The following is a 20,826-nucleotide window of genomic DNA, read 5'->3' as shown; positions in this document are numbered from 1 at the left end:
GCATCTGCTGTACTGTCTATTGAATGTATCTGCTGTAGTCTCTATTGAATGTATCTGCTGTACTTTCTATTGAATGCATCTGCTGTAGTCTCTATTGAATGTATCTGCTGTACTTTCTATTGAATATATCTGCTGTAGTCTCTATTGAATGTATCTGCTGTACTTTCTATTGAATGTGTAGGTTACGCAAATGAAAATATTTATACGTGTGTCTTTTTGTCTTTGTTTATATCAGCTGCACTACATCAACTTCCTAACAACTTTGGTTGGTATGGCAATAAAGTATTGAATCTATATTGAATAGTATCTGCTGTGTACTGTACCTGTGAGTGGCAGGCTGAGAAAACCTTACTGGTGATGATGCTGCAGCGTTTGAGAGACCAGGACTGCCTGTATGATCTTAAAGTGCATGGGTTTTTTATGACATCAGCGTTGGGGCAACTGGGTGACACTTTCCAGCTGTTTCCAAACTCCAGAGCTTCAACCACCACTTCCTGGTTTCTGGACGTGAAGTCGTTCTTTCCATTACCGTCATAGTTTCCACACAGACCACACACTTGGCCCTGGAAGGAAATTAAACATTTAAAAAGAATAACATGAAGTAGCTAATAAAACATTTTTTTTTAAATGGTATGCCAATGCAATTGCTAAACAAAGATACAGTTCAATCACTGGTTCAAAATGTCCTATTCTAGTCACTCACCTGGAAGGTAGAGCTGAGTTTGATGAACAGGCTATTCTTCTTATCCCACATGAGTATCAGGCCATTTTCAGCCTCAACAACAACATAGAGACCGATAGAGTGGACCTGGTATGGCACGTCTACCCCGTTCTCTTGTTTGATCACTTTTACAGATTCATCTGCTAGTATGATCTCATTGCTCTGAAAGAAAGAAACAGAAAGTGTTCATTGCTAATGTAGTACTAGTAGACAGGTTTTATACTGTGGTGGTGCTGGGTGTTACACTGTGGTGGTGCTGGGTTTATACTGTGGTGGTGCTGGGTGTTACACTGTGGTGGTGCTGGGTGTTACACTGTGGTGGTGCTGGGTGTTACACTGTGGTGGTGCTGGGTTTATACTGTGGTGGTGCTGGGTGTTACACTGTGGTGGTGCTGGGTGTTACACTGTGGTGGTGCTGGGTGTTACACTGTGGTGGTGCTGGGTGTTACACTGTGGTGGTGCTGGGTGTTACACTGTGGTGGTGCTGGGTTTATACTGTGGTGGTGCTGGGTGTTACACTGTGGTGGTGCTGGGTTTATACTGTGGTGGTGCTGGGTTTTACACTGCGGTGGTGCTGGGTTTATACTGTGGTGGTGCTAGGTTTATACTGTGGTGGTGCTGGGTGTTACACTGTGGTGGTGCTGGGTGTTACACTGTGGTGGTGCTGGGTGTTACACTGTGGTGGTGCTGGGTTTATACTGTGGTGGTGCTGGGTTTTACACTGTGGTGGTGCTGGGTTTATACTGTGGTGGTGCTGGGTTTATACTGTGGTGGTGCTGGGTGTTACACTGTGGTGGTGCTGGGTGTTACACTGTGGTGGTGCTGGGTTTATACTGTGGTGGTGCTGGGTTTTACACTGCGGTGGTGCTGGGTTTATACTGTGGTGGTGCTAGGTTTATACTGTGGTGGTGCTGGGTTTACATTGTGGTGGTGCTGGGTTTTATACTGTGGTGGTGCTGGGTTTTACACTGCGGTGTTGCTGGGTTTATACTGTGGTGGTGCTGGGTTTATACTGTGGTGGTGCTGGGTTTATACTGTGGTGATGCTGGGTTAGCTAACACTAACCCAAATACATAGCTAACCCAAACCCTAATACATAGCTAACCCTAACCCTAACCCAAATACATAGCTAACACTAACCCTAATACATAGCTAACCCTAACCCTAATACATAGCTAACCCTAACCTTAATACATAGCTAACCCTAACCCCAATACATAGCTAACACTAACCCAAATACATAGCTAACCCTAACCCTAATACATAGCTAACCCTAACCCTAATACATAGCTAACCCTAACCCTAACCCAAATACATAGCTAACCCTAACCTTAATACATAGCTAACCCTAACCCAAATACATAGCTAACATTAACCCTAATACATAGCTAACACTAACACAAATACATAGCTAACACTAACCCTAATACATAGCTAACCCTAACCCAAATACATAGCTAACCCTAACCCTAACCCTAATACATAGGTAACCCTAACCCTAATACATAGCTACCCTAATACATAGCTAACCCTAACCCTAATACATAGCTAAACCTAACCCAAATACATAGCTAACCCTAACCCTAACCCTAATACATAGGTAACCCTAACCCTAATACATAGCTACCCTAATACATAGCTAACCCTAACCCTAATACATAGGTAACCCTAACCCTAATACATAGCTAACCCTAATACATAGCTACCCTAATACATAGCTAACCCTAACCCTAATACATAGCTAACCCTAACCCTAATACATAGCTAACCCTAACCCTAATACATAGCTAACCCTAATACATAGCTAACCCTAATACATAGCTAACCCGAACTCTAATACATAGCTAACCCTAATACATAGCTAACCCTAACCCTAAAACATAGCTAACCCTAATACATAGCTAACCCTAATACATAGCTAACCCTAATACATAGCTAACCCTAACCCTAATACATAGCTAACCCTAATACATAGCTAACCCTAACCCCAATACAAAGATAACCCTAACCCAAATACATTGCTAACACTAAGCCTAACCCTAATACATAGCAAACCCTAATACATAGCTAACCCTAATAAAGAGGGGTGATGTTTGTGCTTCTATCAAATCTACCCGACAAGAATTCTAAGCAGACACTCCGTCAGACAGCCCTGTCAATCTGCTAACAAAACGCATGAGGGGTTGAGATAAGTGCATCCAGAGGTCAGCATGCAATTCCCCTCACAGCCACCGGTGTCGACATTGTATCAAATGTCCAGACTTGTCTATTGTACCTTTAATGCATTTATGAAGCCGTTTATGAACAGTAGTTCCTACCCCCAAGAAGAGCTTGATGGCCTTGGAACAGGTGGTGCCAGTGGTTCCACAGGGAATGTTCTCTGTGATCACTCTGAAGGTACCGTTTGCATTGTTGCTGCAGTAGTCCTGCAGGATGTATTAAAATACACAATCAGAAAACCTTGGCCTCTTAGTTATTATATCTACTTCATCTTAATCATAATTAGAAAATGTGTGCATCATACATAAAGTAAGGGTTTTATTAAAATACAAAAAAATCATAAATACAAATGATTATTTCCCTACCTGAGCAAGAGTGTATTCACAATCTCCATTGAAAGTGAACCTTTTCTCATCAAAAGTGATGAAATGCCCATCTCCATATATGGCACACATCCCATCACACTCCTTATTGGTACACTGCCATTTTCTCCCTTCGCAGGTGCTACAATGACGCAAACATAATCACATGGCAAGATTTTAGAGGGAAGCATTTGACATATCCAAAGAAGAAGAAGAAGAAGAGTGATAGAAGTTGATTTTACCAGGTATTGCAGTCTACTTTGAGCACATGTCCAGGTTGGTAGTAGACTCCATTGTGAGAACAGGGACATAGGTCTTCCTTGATGCATCCTCCGTTTCCATCAGACAGCAGACCATCAGGACATACACAGCCCGACACACACTCTGCACTGATCTATAACACACAATGAAATAGGGAAGGACTGATATCAATTTAAGTTGGGCATTATGGGCCTGTATGTTCCTCCACCCTCCAGGGCATAAGATGTGGATATTATGTGCCTGTATGTTCCTCCACCCTCCAGGGTATAAGATGTGGGCATTATGTGCCTCTATGTCCCTCCACCCTCCAGGGTATAAGATGTGGACATTATTTGTCAAATGGATCAATTGATCAAGTGTTTGAAAAGACACAAGGATGACTTTTAAGGATGATCTCCTTGAGGTTCATGGAGATGAGGTTCTCTGTAAACGTTACAGATGTCTGCTCAAACAGAAACCCTCTAAAAAGTAAATCTCATCGGAGGATATCGTTTGGATCCTGGGCCTAGCTATGTCTAAGGTAATAAACAATTTGATCAATCTGACACTGTTTAAACATAACATTGTCCTTGTATGTTTTTATTAACGTGTTGTAAAGCATGTTTTTATTAACGTGTTGTAAGGCATGTTTTTATTAACGTGTTGTAAGGCAACGTTTTAATTAACGTGTTGTAAGGCATGTTTTTATTACCGTGTTGTAAGACATTTTTTTAACGTGTTGTAAGGCATGCTTTAATTAACCTGTTGTGGTATATGGGGCAGTATTTTCACGGCTGGATAAAAAACGTACCCGATTTAATCTGGTTACTACTCCTGCCCAGAAACTAGAATATGCAAATAATTATTAGATTTGGATAGAAAACAATCTGAAGTTTCTAAAAATGTTTGAATGGTGTCTGTGAGTATAACAGAACTCATATGGCAGGCAAAAAGCTGAGAAAAATTCAAGCAGGAAGTGCAAAGTCTAAGAATTGTAGTTCTTCTTTTGATTCTCTATCGAAGCTACAGTGTCTGTGGGGTGACGTTGCACTTCCTAAGGCTTCCATTGGCTGTCTAAAGCCTTCAGAAAGTGGTTTCAGCATTGTCCTGTCACTGGGCAGAGTATAGGAATTAATTCACTGAGTGGTCTGCCTGGCAACAAAGGGAATGGATATGCGCGGTCACGTGAACACGCCGTTCCTTCTTTTTCTTCTTGAATGAATATGCTGTTGTCCGGTTGGAATATTATCGCAATTCTATGTTAAAAGTACCATAAAGATTGATATTTAACAGCGTTTGACATGCTTCTAAGTACGGTAATGGAACATTTTGACTTTTCGTCTCTCGTTCAGCGCTCGCGCATTATGCCTTTGGATAAGTGATCTGTACGCACGAACAAAACGGAGGTATTTGTACATAAATATGGATTATTTGGAACAAAAACAACATTTCTTGTGGAAGTAGCAGTCCTGGGAGTGCATTCTGACGAAGATCAGCAAAGGTAAGAGAATATTTCTAATACTAATTCTGAGTTTAGGTTGCACCCGAACTTGGCGGGTGTCTGAATAGCTCACCTTGATGGCTGAGCTATGTACTCATAATATTGAAAAATGTGCTTTCTCCGTAAAGCTATTTATAAATCTGACACACCGGTTGCATTCAGGGGTAGTCCATCTATAATTCTTTAAATTATTTTTATATATTTTGTCAACGTTTATGATGAGTATTTTTGTAAATTGATGTGCACATTCACTGGACGTTTTGGTGGGAATACATTTTCTGAACATCACGCGCCAATGTAAAATGCTGTTGTTGGATATAAATATGATCTTTATCGAACAAAACATACATGTATTGTGTAACATAATGTCCTAGGAGTGTCATCTGATGAAGATCGTCAAAGGTAAGTGCTTCATTTAGCTGTGTTTTGGGTTTTATTGACACATGTCCTTGCTTGGAAAATGGCTGTGTGATTATTTTTTGTCTATGTACTCTCCTAACATAATCTAATGTTTTGCTTTCACTGTAAAGCCTTTTTGAAATCGGACAATGTGGTTACATCAAGGAGAAGTGTATTTTTAAAATGGTGTAAAATAGTTGTATGTTTGAGAAAGTTGAATTATGACATTTTGTTGTTTTTGAATTTGCCACCCTGATATTTCACTGCCTGTGTCCCGCAGGTGGGACACTAGCGTCCCACCTAGTCCATAGAAGTTAAAACGTGTTGTAAGGCATGTTTTAATTAACATGTTGTAATGCATGTTTTTATTAACGTGTTATAAGGCATGTTTTTATTAACGTGTTGTAAGGCATGTTTTAGTTAACGTGTTGTAAGGCATGTTTTAATTAACGAGTTGTAAGGCATGTTTTTATTAAAACGTGTTGTAAGGCATGTTTTAATTAACGTGTAGTAAGGCATGTTTTAACTAACGTGTTGTAAGGCATGTTTTAATTAACATGTTGTAATGCATGTTTTTATTAAAACGTGTTGTAAGGCATGTTTTAACTAACGTGTTGTAAGGCATGTTTTAATTAACATGTTGTAATGCATGTTTTTATTAACGTGTTGTAAGGCATGTTTTTATTAAAACGTGTTGTAATGCATGTTTTTATTAACGTGTAGTAAGGCATGGTTTTATTAACATGTTGTAATGCATGTTTTTATTAACGTGTTGTAAGGCATGTTTTAACTAACGTGTTGTAAGGCATGTTTTTATTAATGTGTTGTAAGGCATGTTTTTATTAACGTGTTGTAAGGCATGTTTTTATTAAAACGTGTTGTAAGGCATGTTTTTATTAAAACGTGTTGTAAGGCATATTTTAATTAACGTGTTGTAAGGCATGTTTTTATTAACGTGTTGTAAGGCATGTTTTTATTAACGTGTTGTAAGGCATGTTTTAATTAACGTGTTGTAAGGCATGTTTTTATTAAAACGTGTTTTAAGGCATGTTTTTATTAACGTGTTGTAAGGCATGTTTTAATTAACGTGTTGTAAGGCATGTTTTTATTAACGTGTTGTAAGGCATGTTTTTATTAACGTGTTGTAAGGCATGTTTTTATTAACGTGTTGTAAGGCATGTTTTAACGTGTTGTAAGGCATATTTTTTACATGTTGTAAGGCATGTTCCATTGTAGACTTACACAGTGACTGTCTAGTGTTTGACAGCTCTTCTGACACTCTGAGCCCTTGGCTCCGGGCCCTGCACTTGAACAGTTGAAGAAACCCATTGGTTTTTCACAGGCTGTAGGGAACAAAAGTAGGCTTTATAGGTTAGTAGGGACTAAAGTACAGAGTCTTAGTGGTGAAGTGATTTGCTGTATTTAGCAAATAAAGATGTGTTCTGAATTTCAGAGTACTCACATAATTGTTTTGGTTCTCCAGCACAGCTTAATTTCCCTTGTCTGCAAGAGCTGGGTGGTTAAGAGGGATACAAGAGGAGGGGGTTAAGCATGGTTTAACATGCCTCTTGCAGTAAACCAAGACTTCAGAAGAAGACATTCGATTTCTAAATATTTTAGTAGACCCACAACATAGAAAACCATCAGAGTTTCAGAGACTTTCTTTCACATGCCAACCAAGTCCTCACCAAGTAACCCCATAGATCCTGGTGACCTCTCCAGGGGGTACTACTGTGCCTCCATGGTAGCAGGAGCAGCGTGAGGCAGGGACACACTCTCCCTGGTCGTTCAGGTAGGTTCCCTCGGCACAGCCACAGCCGTCCACAGACACATGGTCTAACTGTTCAATTAAATAAAAAATGTTTTATCCATGATGGGAAATTACTTTGGGCTTGCCTCCAACAACAACAACATCCACAACAACAAGAAGATACAAGACAACAACAACAGCAACAACAAGACAACAACAACATACACAACAACAACAAAACAGCAACAACAAGAAAACGACAACAAGACATTAATAAAATGAATAATAATAACAATAATAATATTAAATAAATTACATTAATAGAAATGAGTTGTCCATGTAAATGCACCTGGCATGTAAAGTCTGGCTGGCTCAGTGAACGACAGGTGCGGTCACAGCTGGTCATGGTGTAGTCATAGACCATCGTGTCAGGGCAGCTAGAGGAGTACTTCCCTGTGGAAAACAGTATGGTGATTCAACATTTAATTACATGTTTTGGGTTTTTTGTTTTTAAATAAGAGGGTAAACCCTGAACACCGTGGGTAAATAGGAGGGTAAACCCTGAACACCGTGGGTAAATAGGAGGGTAAACCCTGGACACCGTGGGTTAATAGGAGGGTAAACACTGGACACCGTGGGTAAATAGGAGGGTAAACCCTGGACACCGTGGGTAAATAGGAGGGTAAACCCTGGGCACTGTGGGTAAATAGGAGGTTAAACCCTGGACACCGTGGGTAAATAGGAGGGCAAAGCCTGGACACCGTGGGTAAATAGGAGGGTAAACCCTGGACACCGTGGGTTAATAGGAGGGGAAACCCTGGACACCGTGGGTAAATAGGAGGGTAAACCCTGGAGACTGTGGGTTAATAAAAGGGGAAACCCTTCTTTAATTAATAAATAAATAATTAAATTCAGTATCTGATGTTTATCTTACCACAGGTGGTGTTTCTCCATCCACTGAGCAGGACGCCTGCAGCAGCACATGCATGGACGTAGGAGGAGACCGCAGCACACATGCACTCCTCACTCCTCTCACAGTTACAGCTGTCATATAGGCAGATCTATAGGGAGAGAAGAAGAAACAGAAGAAGAAGAAGGTTCAGTTATAAGATGTGTTAATGAAGAAAACTACTGTTTTCTGAAATCACACACAAGCACAGGACAATAGTATCATACAAATCTGATTAGATGTTTTGAGATAAATAAAATTAATATTATATCATTTTGATATAGAACTTCTTAAATAATTGTTTAAATATATATTCATAGAGCTTTTGGGATAACTCTGTAATTAAAGAGCAATTGACTAATTAACATCATCACACTTACTTCCTTGTAGTAATTTGGGTTGATCTCAGTGTGGCATTGGGAAAATATTCCTGCACGATCTGACAGCATCGAGCACCAGTGCTTGGCATATCTCTCTGTAAAACATATGAGATTTTAGCAACATTTCACAAAGTACAAAGAAAAAAATCTAGGCATCTCAGTAGACATATGTAAGTGTAAGCCCCAAGAAGTATTCCAAGGTTCTGATAAAGGCTCTCTATGCCGAAACATAATGAAACAATTGAAATGGTTAGTTAGAAAAAAAACTCTGATCTATGAACAGAGTGATCCTTTTTCTACGACTATTTGGATAGAAAACACTCTGACGTTTCTAAAACTGTTTGAATGATGTCTGTGAGTATAACATAACTCATATGGCAGGCAAAAACCTGAGAAAAATTCAAGCAGGAAGTGCAAAGTCTAAGAATTGAAGTTCTTCTTTTGATTCTCTATCGAAGCTACAGTGTCTGTGGGGTGGGTTAGGGTTAGGGTTAACCCTAACCCTTTTCAAGTGATTCCCTATCCAGTACACAGTGACTTAGGGTTCATTTTGCACTTCCTAAGGCTTCCACTAGATGTCAACAGTCTTTAGAACGTTGTTTCATGCTTCTACTGTGAATATGGAGCGAACAAGAGGGCCTGGAGTCAGATGAGTGAGAAAATGACATGAGCTCAGAGGCGCGCACTCACGTGAGTGACATTGGAATTGACATTGGAATTGTCTGGTTGGAATATTACTAAAGATTTATGTTACAAACGTCCTAAAGATTGATGCTATACATCGTTTGACATATTTCTACGAATCTAAATAGAACTTTTTTTGACTTTTCGTCGTGACATTATCGCGCGTTTCCTGCATTTAGAGTAGTCAACACGCGAACAAAAAGGAGGTATTTGGACATAAATTATGGACTTTATCGAACAAAACAAACATTTATTGTGGACATGGGATTCCTGGGAGTGCATTCTGATGAAGATCATCAAAGGTAAGTCAATATTTATAATATTATTTCTGAGTTTTATTGACTCCACAAAATGGCGAGTTTGGTTTTGTGTCTGAACGCTGTACTCAGATTATTGCAAAGTGTGCTTTTGCTGTAAAGTTTTTTTTAAATCTGACACAGCGGTTGCATAAAGGAGAAGTGTATCTATAATTCTTTGAATTACAGTTTAATATTTTATCAACGTTTATGATGAGTATTTCTGTAAATTGATGTGCTAATTCACCGGAAGTTTTGGGAAGCAAAACATTTCTGAACATTACACGCCAATGTAAAATGGGGTTTTTCGATATAAATATGAACTTTATCGAGCAAAACATACATGTATTGTGTAACATGAAGTCCTATAAGTGCCATCTGATGAAGATCATCAAAGGTTAGTGATTAATTCTAGCTGTTTTTCTGGTTTTTGTGACGCCTCTCCTTGCTTGGAAAATGGCTGTGTGGTTTTTCTTGTCAAGGTGATGTCCTAACATAATCTGATGCTATGCTTTCGCCGTAAAGCCTTTTTTGAAATCAGACAATGTGGTTGGGTTAACGAGAAGATTATCTTTAAAATGGTGTAAAATACTTGTATGTGTGAGAAAATTGAATGATGAGATTTTTGTTGTTTTGAATTTGGCGCCCTGCTATTTCACTGGCTGTTGAATAGTGTGTCCCGCAGGTGGGACGGTCACGTCCCACATACCCCAGAGAGGTTATAAAGAGGTTGAAGGAGTACCATTCTCTACACTCAGACTGCATGGGATCTCAAAGCTCTGTGCCACATCAGGACAGCTTGCTTTGTTCTTCCACGTGTTGGCAAATGATTCAGCGGTTCCTTCCACGAGTCCATTGATGGTTCTGAAGTCATCAGCTTGGATGCTGTTAAAGTCTCCGCAAAGACCTGGATAAGAGGTACAAAACATTATAACAGGTGGTTTGAACTAAAATTGACTAAAGATGCAATACATCAAGTATCATTAGTTTATTAATAATTGTTTCAGGTGAGGTTTGACCGAACCCCTCAAACAACTGGTATAGTGACACACATTACATTAACAATAGTTTGATAACCAATCAGCTTGTATAATAATAATAATGCATGAGATTTATATAGCGCTTTTCAAAGACCCAAAAACGCTTATCTTTTCACAAAGACGTTAAATGAACAGAGAGAAACATACCCTGGGTTTTTTCTTTGTGTGAACTGCTAGCTACGATGTAGACCTGCATTATAGGTGTTATCTGCACCTCTAGTCGGAGCCCATAAGAGGTATGCACAACGATGTAGAACGTAGAGGGCTGAAAGATCTTTACATCCGCTGTGGAAAATATACACAAGTTCTAGTCACAATCTGGTTTACCATGAACTTTTAGCTCCCACTTCCCTATTGTGGGATGCTTATGGTGTTACATGCTGCTAGACAAGGAAAGAAAGACAATAAAAAGAGACAACTTCTGGTACGGTACGTACTGCACGGGAAGGGTTTCAAACATACGTTTATACTGATTAATAACTACAAAAAAATAGACAGATATCACATTTCTGTATCCCTTTTCTCAAGCAGCCATCAATCAGTCACTCACCCATGAAAAGCGGCAACTGAGAAAACATCTTGTTGACAAAGACCTTTCCACTGGCCTCGATGACGATAATCTGCAAGTGACAAATTACAACTTGAGTAAAAACAACTCCACTGGTGATAAGAAGTGTGGAACAGGGTTGGAGTCAATTCCAGTCAATTCAGAGAGTAAACCTAATTCCAATTCCAAATGTTCCTCACTGAAAAAACAATGAAGAGCATTGGAATTGGAATTTCAGTGGACTGCCTGAATTGACTGGAATTTAAATGGAATTTACTCCAACCCTGAAGTGGTGATACGAGTCACTGACAGCAGCAGAAGTCTCAACATTGAGCTTTTTTCCCCTGAACATATACAACATGGTTTGATGTTGATATATTTTAATATGACACTATCAGGTGGGTGTGTCACTGCAGAAAGGCTAACTTACCATGGACTCTGGAGTCACCAGGGTTACAGATCTTAGGCAGGTCTCAATGTCCGTCTTCCCACATTTCACTATGTCACCCAGGACTGTGAAAGCAGTCTTGTTGGTTTGCTGGGGACAATTGGTACAAGGTATGACAGTTAAGTTATGGTATGACAGTAAAGTTAAGGGAACTAATTTTTTGTAACACACTACTTACTACTTGCCTACTTTCGGTTCTAGGGAATTACAGTTCCTTCAGGAAGTATTCACACCCCTTGACTTATTCCACATTTTGTTGTGTTACAGACTGAATTTAAAATGGATTAAACATATATTTTTTCACACAATAGCCAATAATGACAAAGTGAAAACATGTTTTTAGAAACGTTTGCTAATTTATTGAAAATGAAATACAGAAATATCTTATTTACATTAGTATTCACACCCCTGAGTCAATACATGTTAGAATCACCTTTGGCGGTGATTACAGCTGTGTGTGTTTCTGGGTACGTTTCTAAGAGATTTGCACTCCTGGATTGTACAATATTTGCTATTATTTATTTTTGTACATTCTTCAAGCTCTGTCAAGTTAGATGTTGATCATTGATAGACAGCGATTTTCAAGTCTTGTCATAGATTTTAAAACTGATTTAAGTTCAAATTGTAACTAGGCCACTCAGGAACATTCAATATCATCTTGGTAAGCAACTCCAGTGTATACTTGGCCTTGTGTTTTAGGTTATCGTCCAGCTGAATGGTGAATTTGTCTCCCAGTGTCTGATGGAAAGCAGACTGAACTAGGTTTCCTCTAGGATTTTGTCTGTGCTTAACTCCATTCTGTTTATCTTTTATCCTGAAAAACTCCCCAGTCTTTAATGATTACAAGCATACTCATAACATGAAGCAGCCATAACATGATGCAGCCACCACAATGCTTGAAAATATGAAGAGTGGTACTCAGTAATGTCTTGTATTGTATTTGTGTCACGTCCTGACCAGTATAAGGGGTTATTTGTTAATGTAGTTTGGTCAGGACATGGCAGGGGGTGTTTGTTTAGAGTGTTTCGGGGTTTGTTGGGCTATGTTCATATTTAAGAGGGGTGTTTGTTTAGAGTGTTTCCGGGTTTGTTGGGCTATGTTCTTTATTAGTCTATTTCTATGTTAGTTCTAGTATGTCTATTTCTATGTGATGTTTATTGGGTGGACCTTCAATAGGAAGCAGCTGCTCCTCGTTGCTTCTAATTGAAGGTCCTATTTAAGAGGGGTGTTTTTCTATGGGATTTGTGGGTAGTTGTTCCTTGTTTAGTGTTTGTTACACAACAAAATGTGGAAAATTTCAAGGGGTGTGAATACCTTCTGAAGGCACTGTACATTATGATTCAACTTGATTGAAAAGTCTGATGTTATTTATGAGATTAATATGGATAGTGATAGCAATGGTATCTATAAGCACCTCCAATGCAAGTGACTGCCAGCTGTCAGCCGCAACCTATGCTTGATGTGGCCCGTTCGTGGGCCAGTACATGTTCGCTAGCGAGTTAGGAGTTAAATCTACTAAACATACAGTACGTGTCAGCATGGAGTCATATTACTGCCAACTGACATGGAATCTGAATTGAATCACTGTGAATTTGTATGAAAAAAAATCACATTTTTATTCAGTATTTCTCCATACAGTAGGTTAGATCCTTACCTTGGACAGGACATATGAGCAGTCTCCATGGAAGGTGTAGGCTTTCTCATCGTAGGTGGTGATGTGGGAACCTCCCACTATGGAGCAGGTAGCTGGGCAATCTAGATCCACACAACTCCACTGGCCTTGGTTACAGGTACTAATAGAGAGACAGTCAGTTTAGCCTCAACACATCCGGCTCAACACATCCAGTTTAGCCTCAACACATCCAGCTCAACACATCCAGCTCAACATATCCGCCTCAACACACCCGGCTCAACACATCCAGTTTAGCCTCAACACATCCAGTTTAGCCTCAACACATCCATTTTAGCCTCAACACATCCAGCTCAACACATCCGCCTCAACACATCCGCCTCAACACACACAATAATTCAGTGTATATAAACACAATGCAGCTCTTACCATTCATGGCATGTTCTTGAGAATGATTGTCCAGGCTGGTAAGTTTGTCCGTTGTGGAGACAAGAGCACTGGTTCACAGCTACACAGCCAGTCTGAGTGATGTCATCAAACACGGTTCCTATGAGAAAGGCATTCAACACATTTAGTCACCTGATCCCATGAATTACATTCAATACATTACATTTAGTCAGCTGATCCCATGAATTACATTTAATACATTACATTTAGTAATTTGATCCCATAAATTACATTAAATATATTTAGTCACCTGATCCCATAAATGACATTCAATGAATTTAGTCCTTCCTTATCTCATAAAATACATTGATCCATGTAGTTCAATATCTTAATTACTACGGTACATCTGTTGCAGAACTTTTGTCAAATAATGAAATCTCCAGTCCTACAATAAGGCTACTCTTCCAATCTATGTAACCTTTAACCTGTTACTGGTTTAAAGAGCCACATAACTGATATCAGGGGTTTATACAGTCTTCCTGGTTTAAATAGCCACATAACTGATATCAGGGGTTTATACAGTCTTCCTGGTTTAAATAGCCACATAACTGATATCAGGGTTTTATACAGTCTTCCTGGTTTAAAGAGCCACATAACTGATATCAGGGTTTTATACAGTCTTCCTGGTTTAAATAGCCACATAACTGATATCAGGGTTTTATACAGTCTTCCTGGTTTAAATAGCCACATAACTGATATCAGGGTTTATACAGTCTTCCTGGTTTAAATAGCCACATAACTGATATCAGGGTTTTATACAGTCTTCCTGGTTTAAATAGCCACATAACTGATATCAGGGTTTTATACAGTCTTCCTGGTTTAAATAGCCACATAACTGATATCAGGGTTTATACAGTCTTCCTGGTTTAAATAGCCACATAACTGATATCAGGGTTTTATACAGTCTTCCTGGTTTAAATAGCCACATAACTGATATCAGGGTTTTATACAGTCTTCCTGGTTTAAATAGTCACATAACTGATATCAGGGTTTATACAGTCTTCCTGGTTTAAATAGCCACATAACTGATATCAGGGTTTATACAGTCTTCCTGGTTTAAATAGCCACATAACTGATATCAGGGTTTTATACAGTCTTCCTGGTTTAAATAGCCACGTAACCATTATGAGTTTTAATACAGTCTTCCTGGTTTAAAATCCAGGGATGTTGACTCCAGTCATGTTGCAACTTGAGACTTGACAAAAAGTAAAACACTTCCCAGTAGACTTGGACTTGAGCATCTATGACTCGTAATTTAACTTGGACTTGAGCTGTATGACTCGATTTGTCATCTTGCGCATGTAAACCTGTCTGGGAGGGGGGGGTGCAGTTTGTAAAATGTGGGGCCAAAATCACTGAACTTTACTTGGTACTTACCCACTATTATTTGGGACTTGACTCTTAACTCGAAAAATAAGACTTGAGACTTGCTTAGGACTTGAGAAAATTGAGACTTGGTTTCATCTCTGTTAAAATCAGTGAGTGTGCAGTACCGGCAGAGCAGAAGCATCCGTCGGTGAGATTGCATTTGTTTATTTTTAATGCTACTTTAAAATAGTTATATAGCTGACATATGATGTTGTACTCAGCTACTTTAAAATAGTTACACAGCTGACATATAATGTTGAATTCAGCTACTTTAAAATAGTTACATAGCTGACATGTGATGTTGTGTTCAGCTACTTTAAAATAGTTACATAGCTGACATATGATGTTTTGTTCAGCTACTTTAAAATAGTTACATAGCTGACATATGATGTTGTATTCAGTAAATGAGTGCATGTACCAGCAGGGCAGAAGCATCCGTCGGTGCAGTGTTCCTCACAATGCTGGTTCCTCTTTGGGTTGGAGCAGGTATCAGTGCAGGGACTACCACACTCCTGGTACTGCATGCTTAAAGGACACGTCTTCACTGCTCAACACAGACAAATAACCCTGGTCACATATCTGTTTCTGAGTCTTCATTATTTCACATTTTCACATATTCTTCTATTGAAATCATTGGAAGACTAAGTGAAAATTGGGATTTGCTCCTCAGTTTTCAGTCACATAAATGTAAATACTAGCATGTCAAAGAAGAAGACACTATAGATTACCTAAGGCAAAGCATTATTGCATGTCAAAAGTGTTTACTTTGAGTTACAACAAAGCTCTGGCTGAGGAATTTTTTCCCATCCCACATCAAAACTACCAACAGAGAAATACAAACAAACAATCCAAAATGAAAACAAAAAGGATATGCAAAATAGATTCCCTTACTGCAGAACTGGTCGGTCTTCCACTCTTGGGGTTTCCCCCCTGCGTGAGCACACTGGCGGGAGTACTCGGACATGGTGGGGCAGGCGCAGGAACTGCTGCTGCTGTTGCCACAGTGACACATGTCTTCTGCACAGGCCTTGATGAAGGAGTCTGTGGCAATCAGGTCCTTACAGCTACTGAAGGCAAGACTGGTGAGAAGCTGCTCACAAAGTTCGGTCTGAAAGGATGAAGAAGAAGAAGAATTACTAGAGGCAACATAGAGGGATAATGAACTGATCAAATGTCAGCCATGATGATGTTGATATTGATATTTTAAACTAACAGTCATGTTTAAATGTAATGAATTAGAAATCTTAAATGTTCAGCTCAGATCTAGGCTTGTAAATACCTGTTCTTCACACTGTTCAGTGTGACCAGGGATTTCTGTACAGGTCTCTGTTGGGCCATTCATCTTCCAAATATCACCATAGTCGATTGTCTTCAGATGATCACCTGTAGGAAAATAAACATAGTTTTATCTTAGCTGTTTATTTCCCCTAACAAACAGTCTCTGTCATCATGTGTTTTGTGTTTTTGATAACCCTTTCTTAAAATGGTACCTAGAAAAATACTTTATAACCCCTTCCTAACCCATAGATTGAACCTATACATTCATAAGCAGAACAGGAGCGTAATCCGCCCCTCTAAGACATTTGGTGATTTTGTTTACCATGACTAATGAACTCGTCGTAAATCTGGACTCCGTTGAAGTCTCCACACAGCCCACAAGTCTGATTCTGGAACTTTGAGTCCAGCTCCACCTATAATACCAATGGAAGATAACTGAGGGTTAATGCATCGCAAATATGTAGATTACACATACAGCTAGCTGGCCATGCAGCTACAGCAGTTCATATGTACTGACATTTCACATGCATCAACTGTTCCACCCTGGGTACCAGTCTGTTTATGCTAACATTCCACTCCTTGTTCTAGCCTGGGTACCAGTCTGTTTATACTAACATTCCACTCCTTGTTCTAGCCTGGGTACCAGTCTGTTTATACTAACATTCCACTCCTTGTTCTAACCTGGGTACCAGTCTGCTTATGCTAACATTCCACTCTTTGTTCTAGCCTGGGTACCAGTCAGTTTATGCTAACATTCCACTCCTTGTTCTAGCCTGGGTACCAGTCAGTTTATGCTAACATTCCACTCCTTGTTCTAGCCTGGGTACCAGTCAGTTTATGCTAACATTCCACTCCTTGTTCTAGCCTGGGTACCAGTCAGTTTATGCTAACATTCCACTCCTTGTACCTGTGTTACAAGCATTTCGCTACTTCCGCAATAACATCTTTTTAATATGTGTATGCGACCAGTAGAATTTGATTTGATATACCTATGTTTGGCATATGATGCTGAGTACAAGGAGTGGAATGTGAGCACAAAACAGGCACTGTGTTTCAGGTTAGGTATGTACAGATAGGATCAATACAGAGCATTAGGATACCTAAAACAAATACAAAAGTGTGCCCAGGACTTTGCTAATATTATTCAATGTTTAATGTATTGTATACCCAAGTGGTTGTTCATTAAAGTGAATTATGTGGATTAGGGATCACGTCTACAATATGTCTACAATAGGAAACCTGTTTCAATGTAGTTTTATTCTGGTCTGACATGAAATGGATAGGATCTGAACATCAATACCAAATACATTCACTGTATGAATCTTCCCAACTATTTGTTTCTCCGTTTTAATAATCAGGATTCTATTTTTTGTTGGTTTGTGTTCTATAAACATCTGAAAGGGGGAGGTGTCTTACAATCCACTCTGTTTTTACCTCTCCTGCACATGCACTCTTCCCTTTAAAACCTTTTAAACTCTCATCATGTTATTAAAAACTTTTAAAATCTCATCATGCTGTTAAAACCTTTTAAACTCTCAACATGTTGTTTTGTATTTTCCTGCGTGCATTTAGAATAATAATAAATGAAGCATCATATTCATGATGTTTTCCTCATTAAATTGAATGTGAGTTGTCTGGAAACTGGTCTGTCTGCTTTGCAAATTAGTTTTAGTCTGAGGTTAGGATGTTTGAGTACACTGGGATTATTTACGTACACACGAAGGGGAACGATGATACATACAGTATTTACTCACTGCAATGTCAATAGATATTGAGACAATATCGTGACTTCTGATCTAATCACACTCTGGAACTGATTAAAATAATATGTTCTTCCATACTGTCCCCACCAAATGGCACCCTATTCCCTATATAGTACACGACTTTCAACAAGAGCCTTATGTGCCCTAATCCAAAGTAGTGCACTATAAAGGGAATAGGGTGCCATTTAGGACAACAATTTTCTGAGTTTTTTTCACTGAAGCCTAGATGATGGGTTGTTGGAGGAAATACATTGGTCCACATCCTTGATTGGAGCAAAGCCTATTCTAATATCACTTTACCTGCAAATCTGTGGCCTTACTAAAGAGACCACAACTGTTGGTATGATCGTTAGACTGAATAAAACAACTTTTAATGTAAGAATGTTGTATGTCACCGTGCAGAAATATAACCCAGGAGGTAGATTGATTATTGGTCTGTCCTGTCCCATCAGTGGTTAATAACACTCTGTTCCCACTCTTATCCCAACAGTTCCTCTAACACTGATGTTCCCACTCTTATCCCAACAGTTCCTCTAACACTGATGTTCCCAACAGTCACTAGCTAACTACAGACCGTTTTCATCAGGACCAGAATATTGCACCAAAGCATCACATTTACATTTGACATTTAGCAGACACTCTCATCCAGAATGATTTAAAATCAGTGTATTGAACCAAAGCAGGTGAAACAACCACATATCACTGTAGTTTAACAGAAGACGTATGGAAATGAGTAAGCATACTGAACACATACCCAGAGGGAATCATCTTCATTCCACATGACGACTAACCCCAGCTTGGCTGTGATCTTCACATAGGAAACAGTCCTCTCAATGAAGATGTTAAACTGACCAAATGGTATGGTGACCCTAGGGGGACAAACAATAAAGTGTTCATCAGAGAGGAGAGTCGGTATTTCAACAAGGGTCGAAATTGTCCTTTAAAGTATTTTCTTTGTATTTTTCTTCCTCCCCTATTGAGACTGTACTAGGTAAACATGTCTGTATACAGTAGGATTTCATCAAATGGAATTTCAGCTTGATAACTTTCATCTGTAAATGCACATCAACTAAACTTCAGAATATGAATTTTACCTCTGAATGCTGTACAATGAATGATTTTAGATCGCTGATGAACTCACTGTTGCTCGTTGAAACTGACATTATGTAGATTATTAATACAGCAAAAAGTTGATCTCAAGGAGAGTTAAATGATGATGCAGCACTGCATCCATTTTTTTAAATTCTGAATTTTACCTCAAGTCTTTATGCAAAAGTAGCAACTGAATGCAAGTGAAGTGAAAAATAAAATACTTCCCATTCTTTTTTTTCCTACATATGATAAATGCAATTGAACGAAACAAAAAAAAGTTTGATCTCTGAATAAAATTAATCCCATTGGATGTAGTTACGTGATAACATAACATACCCGTATCATTTGCTTCCTGTATTACTATATATTTTACACATCTAAGAGCCAATGGTTTTACACATCTGAGATCCATTGTTGACTAGACTGGGAACTCACTTTAATCCGTTGACGCTGACGTTACCGTTGGCCAGCTCCACGAAGGTTCCATCCAGCTTCAAAGAAACCTTAATAATAATAATAACGGTAGGACATTTTATTTGACAGACGCCTTTCAGGACCCTCAAGGTCACCTTACATTAAGATCATAGAGCAATAAACACAATTAATCAATAGTGCAATTTAAAAACAATTAATCAATAGTGAAATTTAAAACAATTAATCAATAGTGAAATTTAAAAATAATTAAAAGACTGATCACAAAGGAATACCTTGGTGATGGTGGGCAGCCCATCTACCTCCCCGCGCTGCAGCTGAATGTTAAAGGCCTCGTAGCCACTGCTGCTCTTACACAACGACGACAGCACGTAGTTACAGGTGTAGGGCAGCTGGAAGAAGTCTCCATCGTAGGTTTTGTAGTGGTAGTTACCCCATGTGCTGCAGACCTGCCCGTTATGAGTGGGACTCACTCCTGCTGCATGGGGGGAAATGTACAGTATAGTTGCACCATCCATGTCTGAATATAAGATGTATAGTATAACAGTACAGTAGAATATAGATATTTGAATATTAGGTGAAATATATTCAACAACACAAATTACCTGATAAGATTTGCAGTTTGGAATCATATAGACTCCCAATGGAAGTCATATCTGGAATCATAACTGGAAATAGACAGGGAACAAGTCTTATTTTGCTTCTAATCCAGCTCTTCTTTAGTTCCTAAACTATGCTACATGGGTTATCCAAAGGTGATATTAAATTGTATTTCATCATATCTTGTCTTGTCTTTTCTTACCAGTGTTAGAATGTGCAGCAGATAGTCCGAAGACGAGAGCGATCCACGGCTTCACCCATTGGAGTGCCATGATGGTTCTTCTAACGAGTCCTCCTGGTCCACCTGAACAGATATTCTCCCTGTTCCTACTGATACTGTGAGGCACCAGGTGCCTGCTTTTAAACTACTACACTCAAGGAAGTACCTTGATGATGCTGGGATAGTTGATTCTGTATCTAAGGAGGGGACTGATCAAACTTTAGGTGTTAGCATTGTTCTGTTTGTCTGTCTGTCAGAGGTAGGATTACCTGTCATTGACATTGTGTAATGTATTAATCATAATAATCCCTAGGTAACTATCGATATTCCTGATAAGTAGGGTACATCCCAAAAGTGTTCCCTATACAATGAGTGTACAGAACATTAAGACTCCTTGTGAAAGCTATGATCCCTGATTGATGTCACCTGTTAAATCCTCTTCCATCAGTGTAGATGAAG

General features: G+C 39.1%; 1 protein-coding gene across 1 annotated transcript in view; it reads right to left on the bottom strand.

The window, feature by feature from the left end:
• The window catches only part of LOC106592222 (mucin-2), a gene marked incomplete at its 3' end in the record, with an annotated part of 31,775 nt that extends 11,165 nt beyond the window's left edge, over positions 1 to 20,610 (bottom strand). Inside the window, 26 exon segments of the mRNA XM_045688771.1 lie at positions 324 to 563; positions 704 to 883; positions 3,040 to 3,147; positions 3,307 to 3,445; positions 3,546 to 3,697; positions 6,686 to 6,786; positions 6,906 to 6,955; positions 7,132 to 7,283; positions 7,543 to 7,646; positions 8,128 to 8,254; positions 8,523 to 8,617; positions 10,245 to 10,409; positions 10,690 to 10,827; positions 11,093 to 11,162; positions 11,520 to 11,627; positions 13,192 to 13,330; positions 13,597 to 13,714; positions 15,401 to 15,526; positions 15,874 to 16,090; positions 16,262 to 16,365; positions 16,583 to 16,673; positions 18,778 to 18,892; positions 19,551 to 19,618; positions 19,823 to 20,025; positions 20,153 to 20,215; positions 20,350 to 20,610. Of these exon segments, the coding sequence (XP_045544727.1) occupies positions 324 to 563; positions 704 to 883; positions 3,040 to 3,147; positions 3,307 to 3,445; positions 3,546 to 3,697; positions 6,686 to 6,786; positions 6,906 to 6,955; positions 7,132 to 7,283; positions 7,543 to 7,646; positions 8,128 to 8,254; positions 8,523 to 8,617; positions 10,245 to 10,409; positions 10,690 to 10,827; positions 11,093 to 11,162; positions 11,520 to 11,627; positions 13,192 to 13,330; positions 13,597 to 13,714; positions 15,401 to 15,526; positions 15,874 to 16,090; positions 16,262 to 16,365; positions 16,583 to 16,673; positions 18,778 to 18,892; positions 19,551 to 19,618; positions 19,823 to 20,025; positions 20,153 to 20,215; positions 20,350 to 20,419 (3,243 nt within the window).
• Positions 20,611 to 20,826: the final 216 nt, after the last annotated feature.

This window comes from Salmo salar, chromosome ssa10 (genome assembly GCF_905237065.1).
Source record: "Salmo salar chromosome ssa10, Ssal_v3.1, whole genome shotgun sequence".
Lineage (NCBI taxonomy): Eukaryota > Metazoa > Chordata > Actinopteri > Salmoniformes > Salmonidae > Salmo > Salmo salar.
The sequence above is the reverse complement of the archived record's forward strand: the minus strand, read 5'-3'. Positions and strand labels throughout refer to the sequence as shown.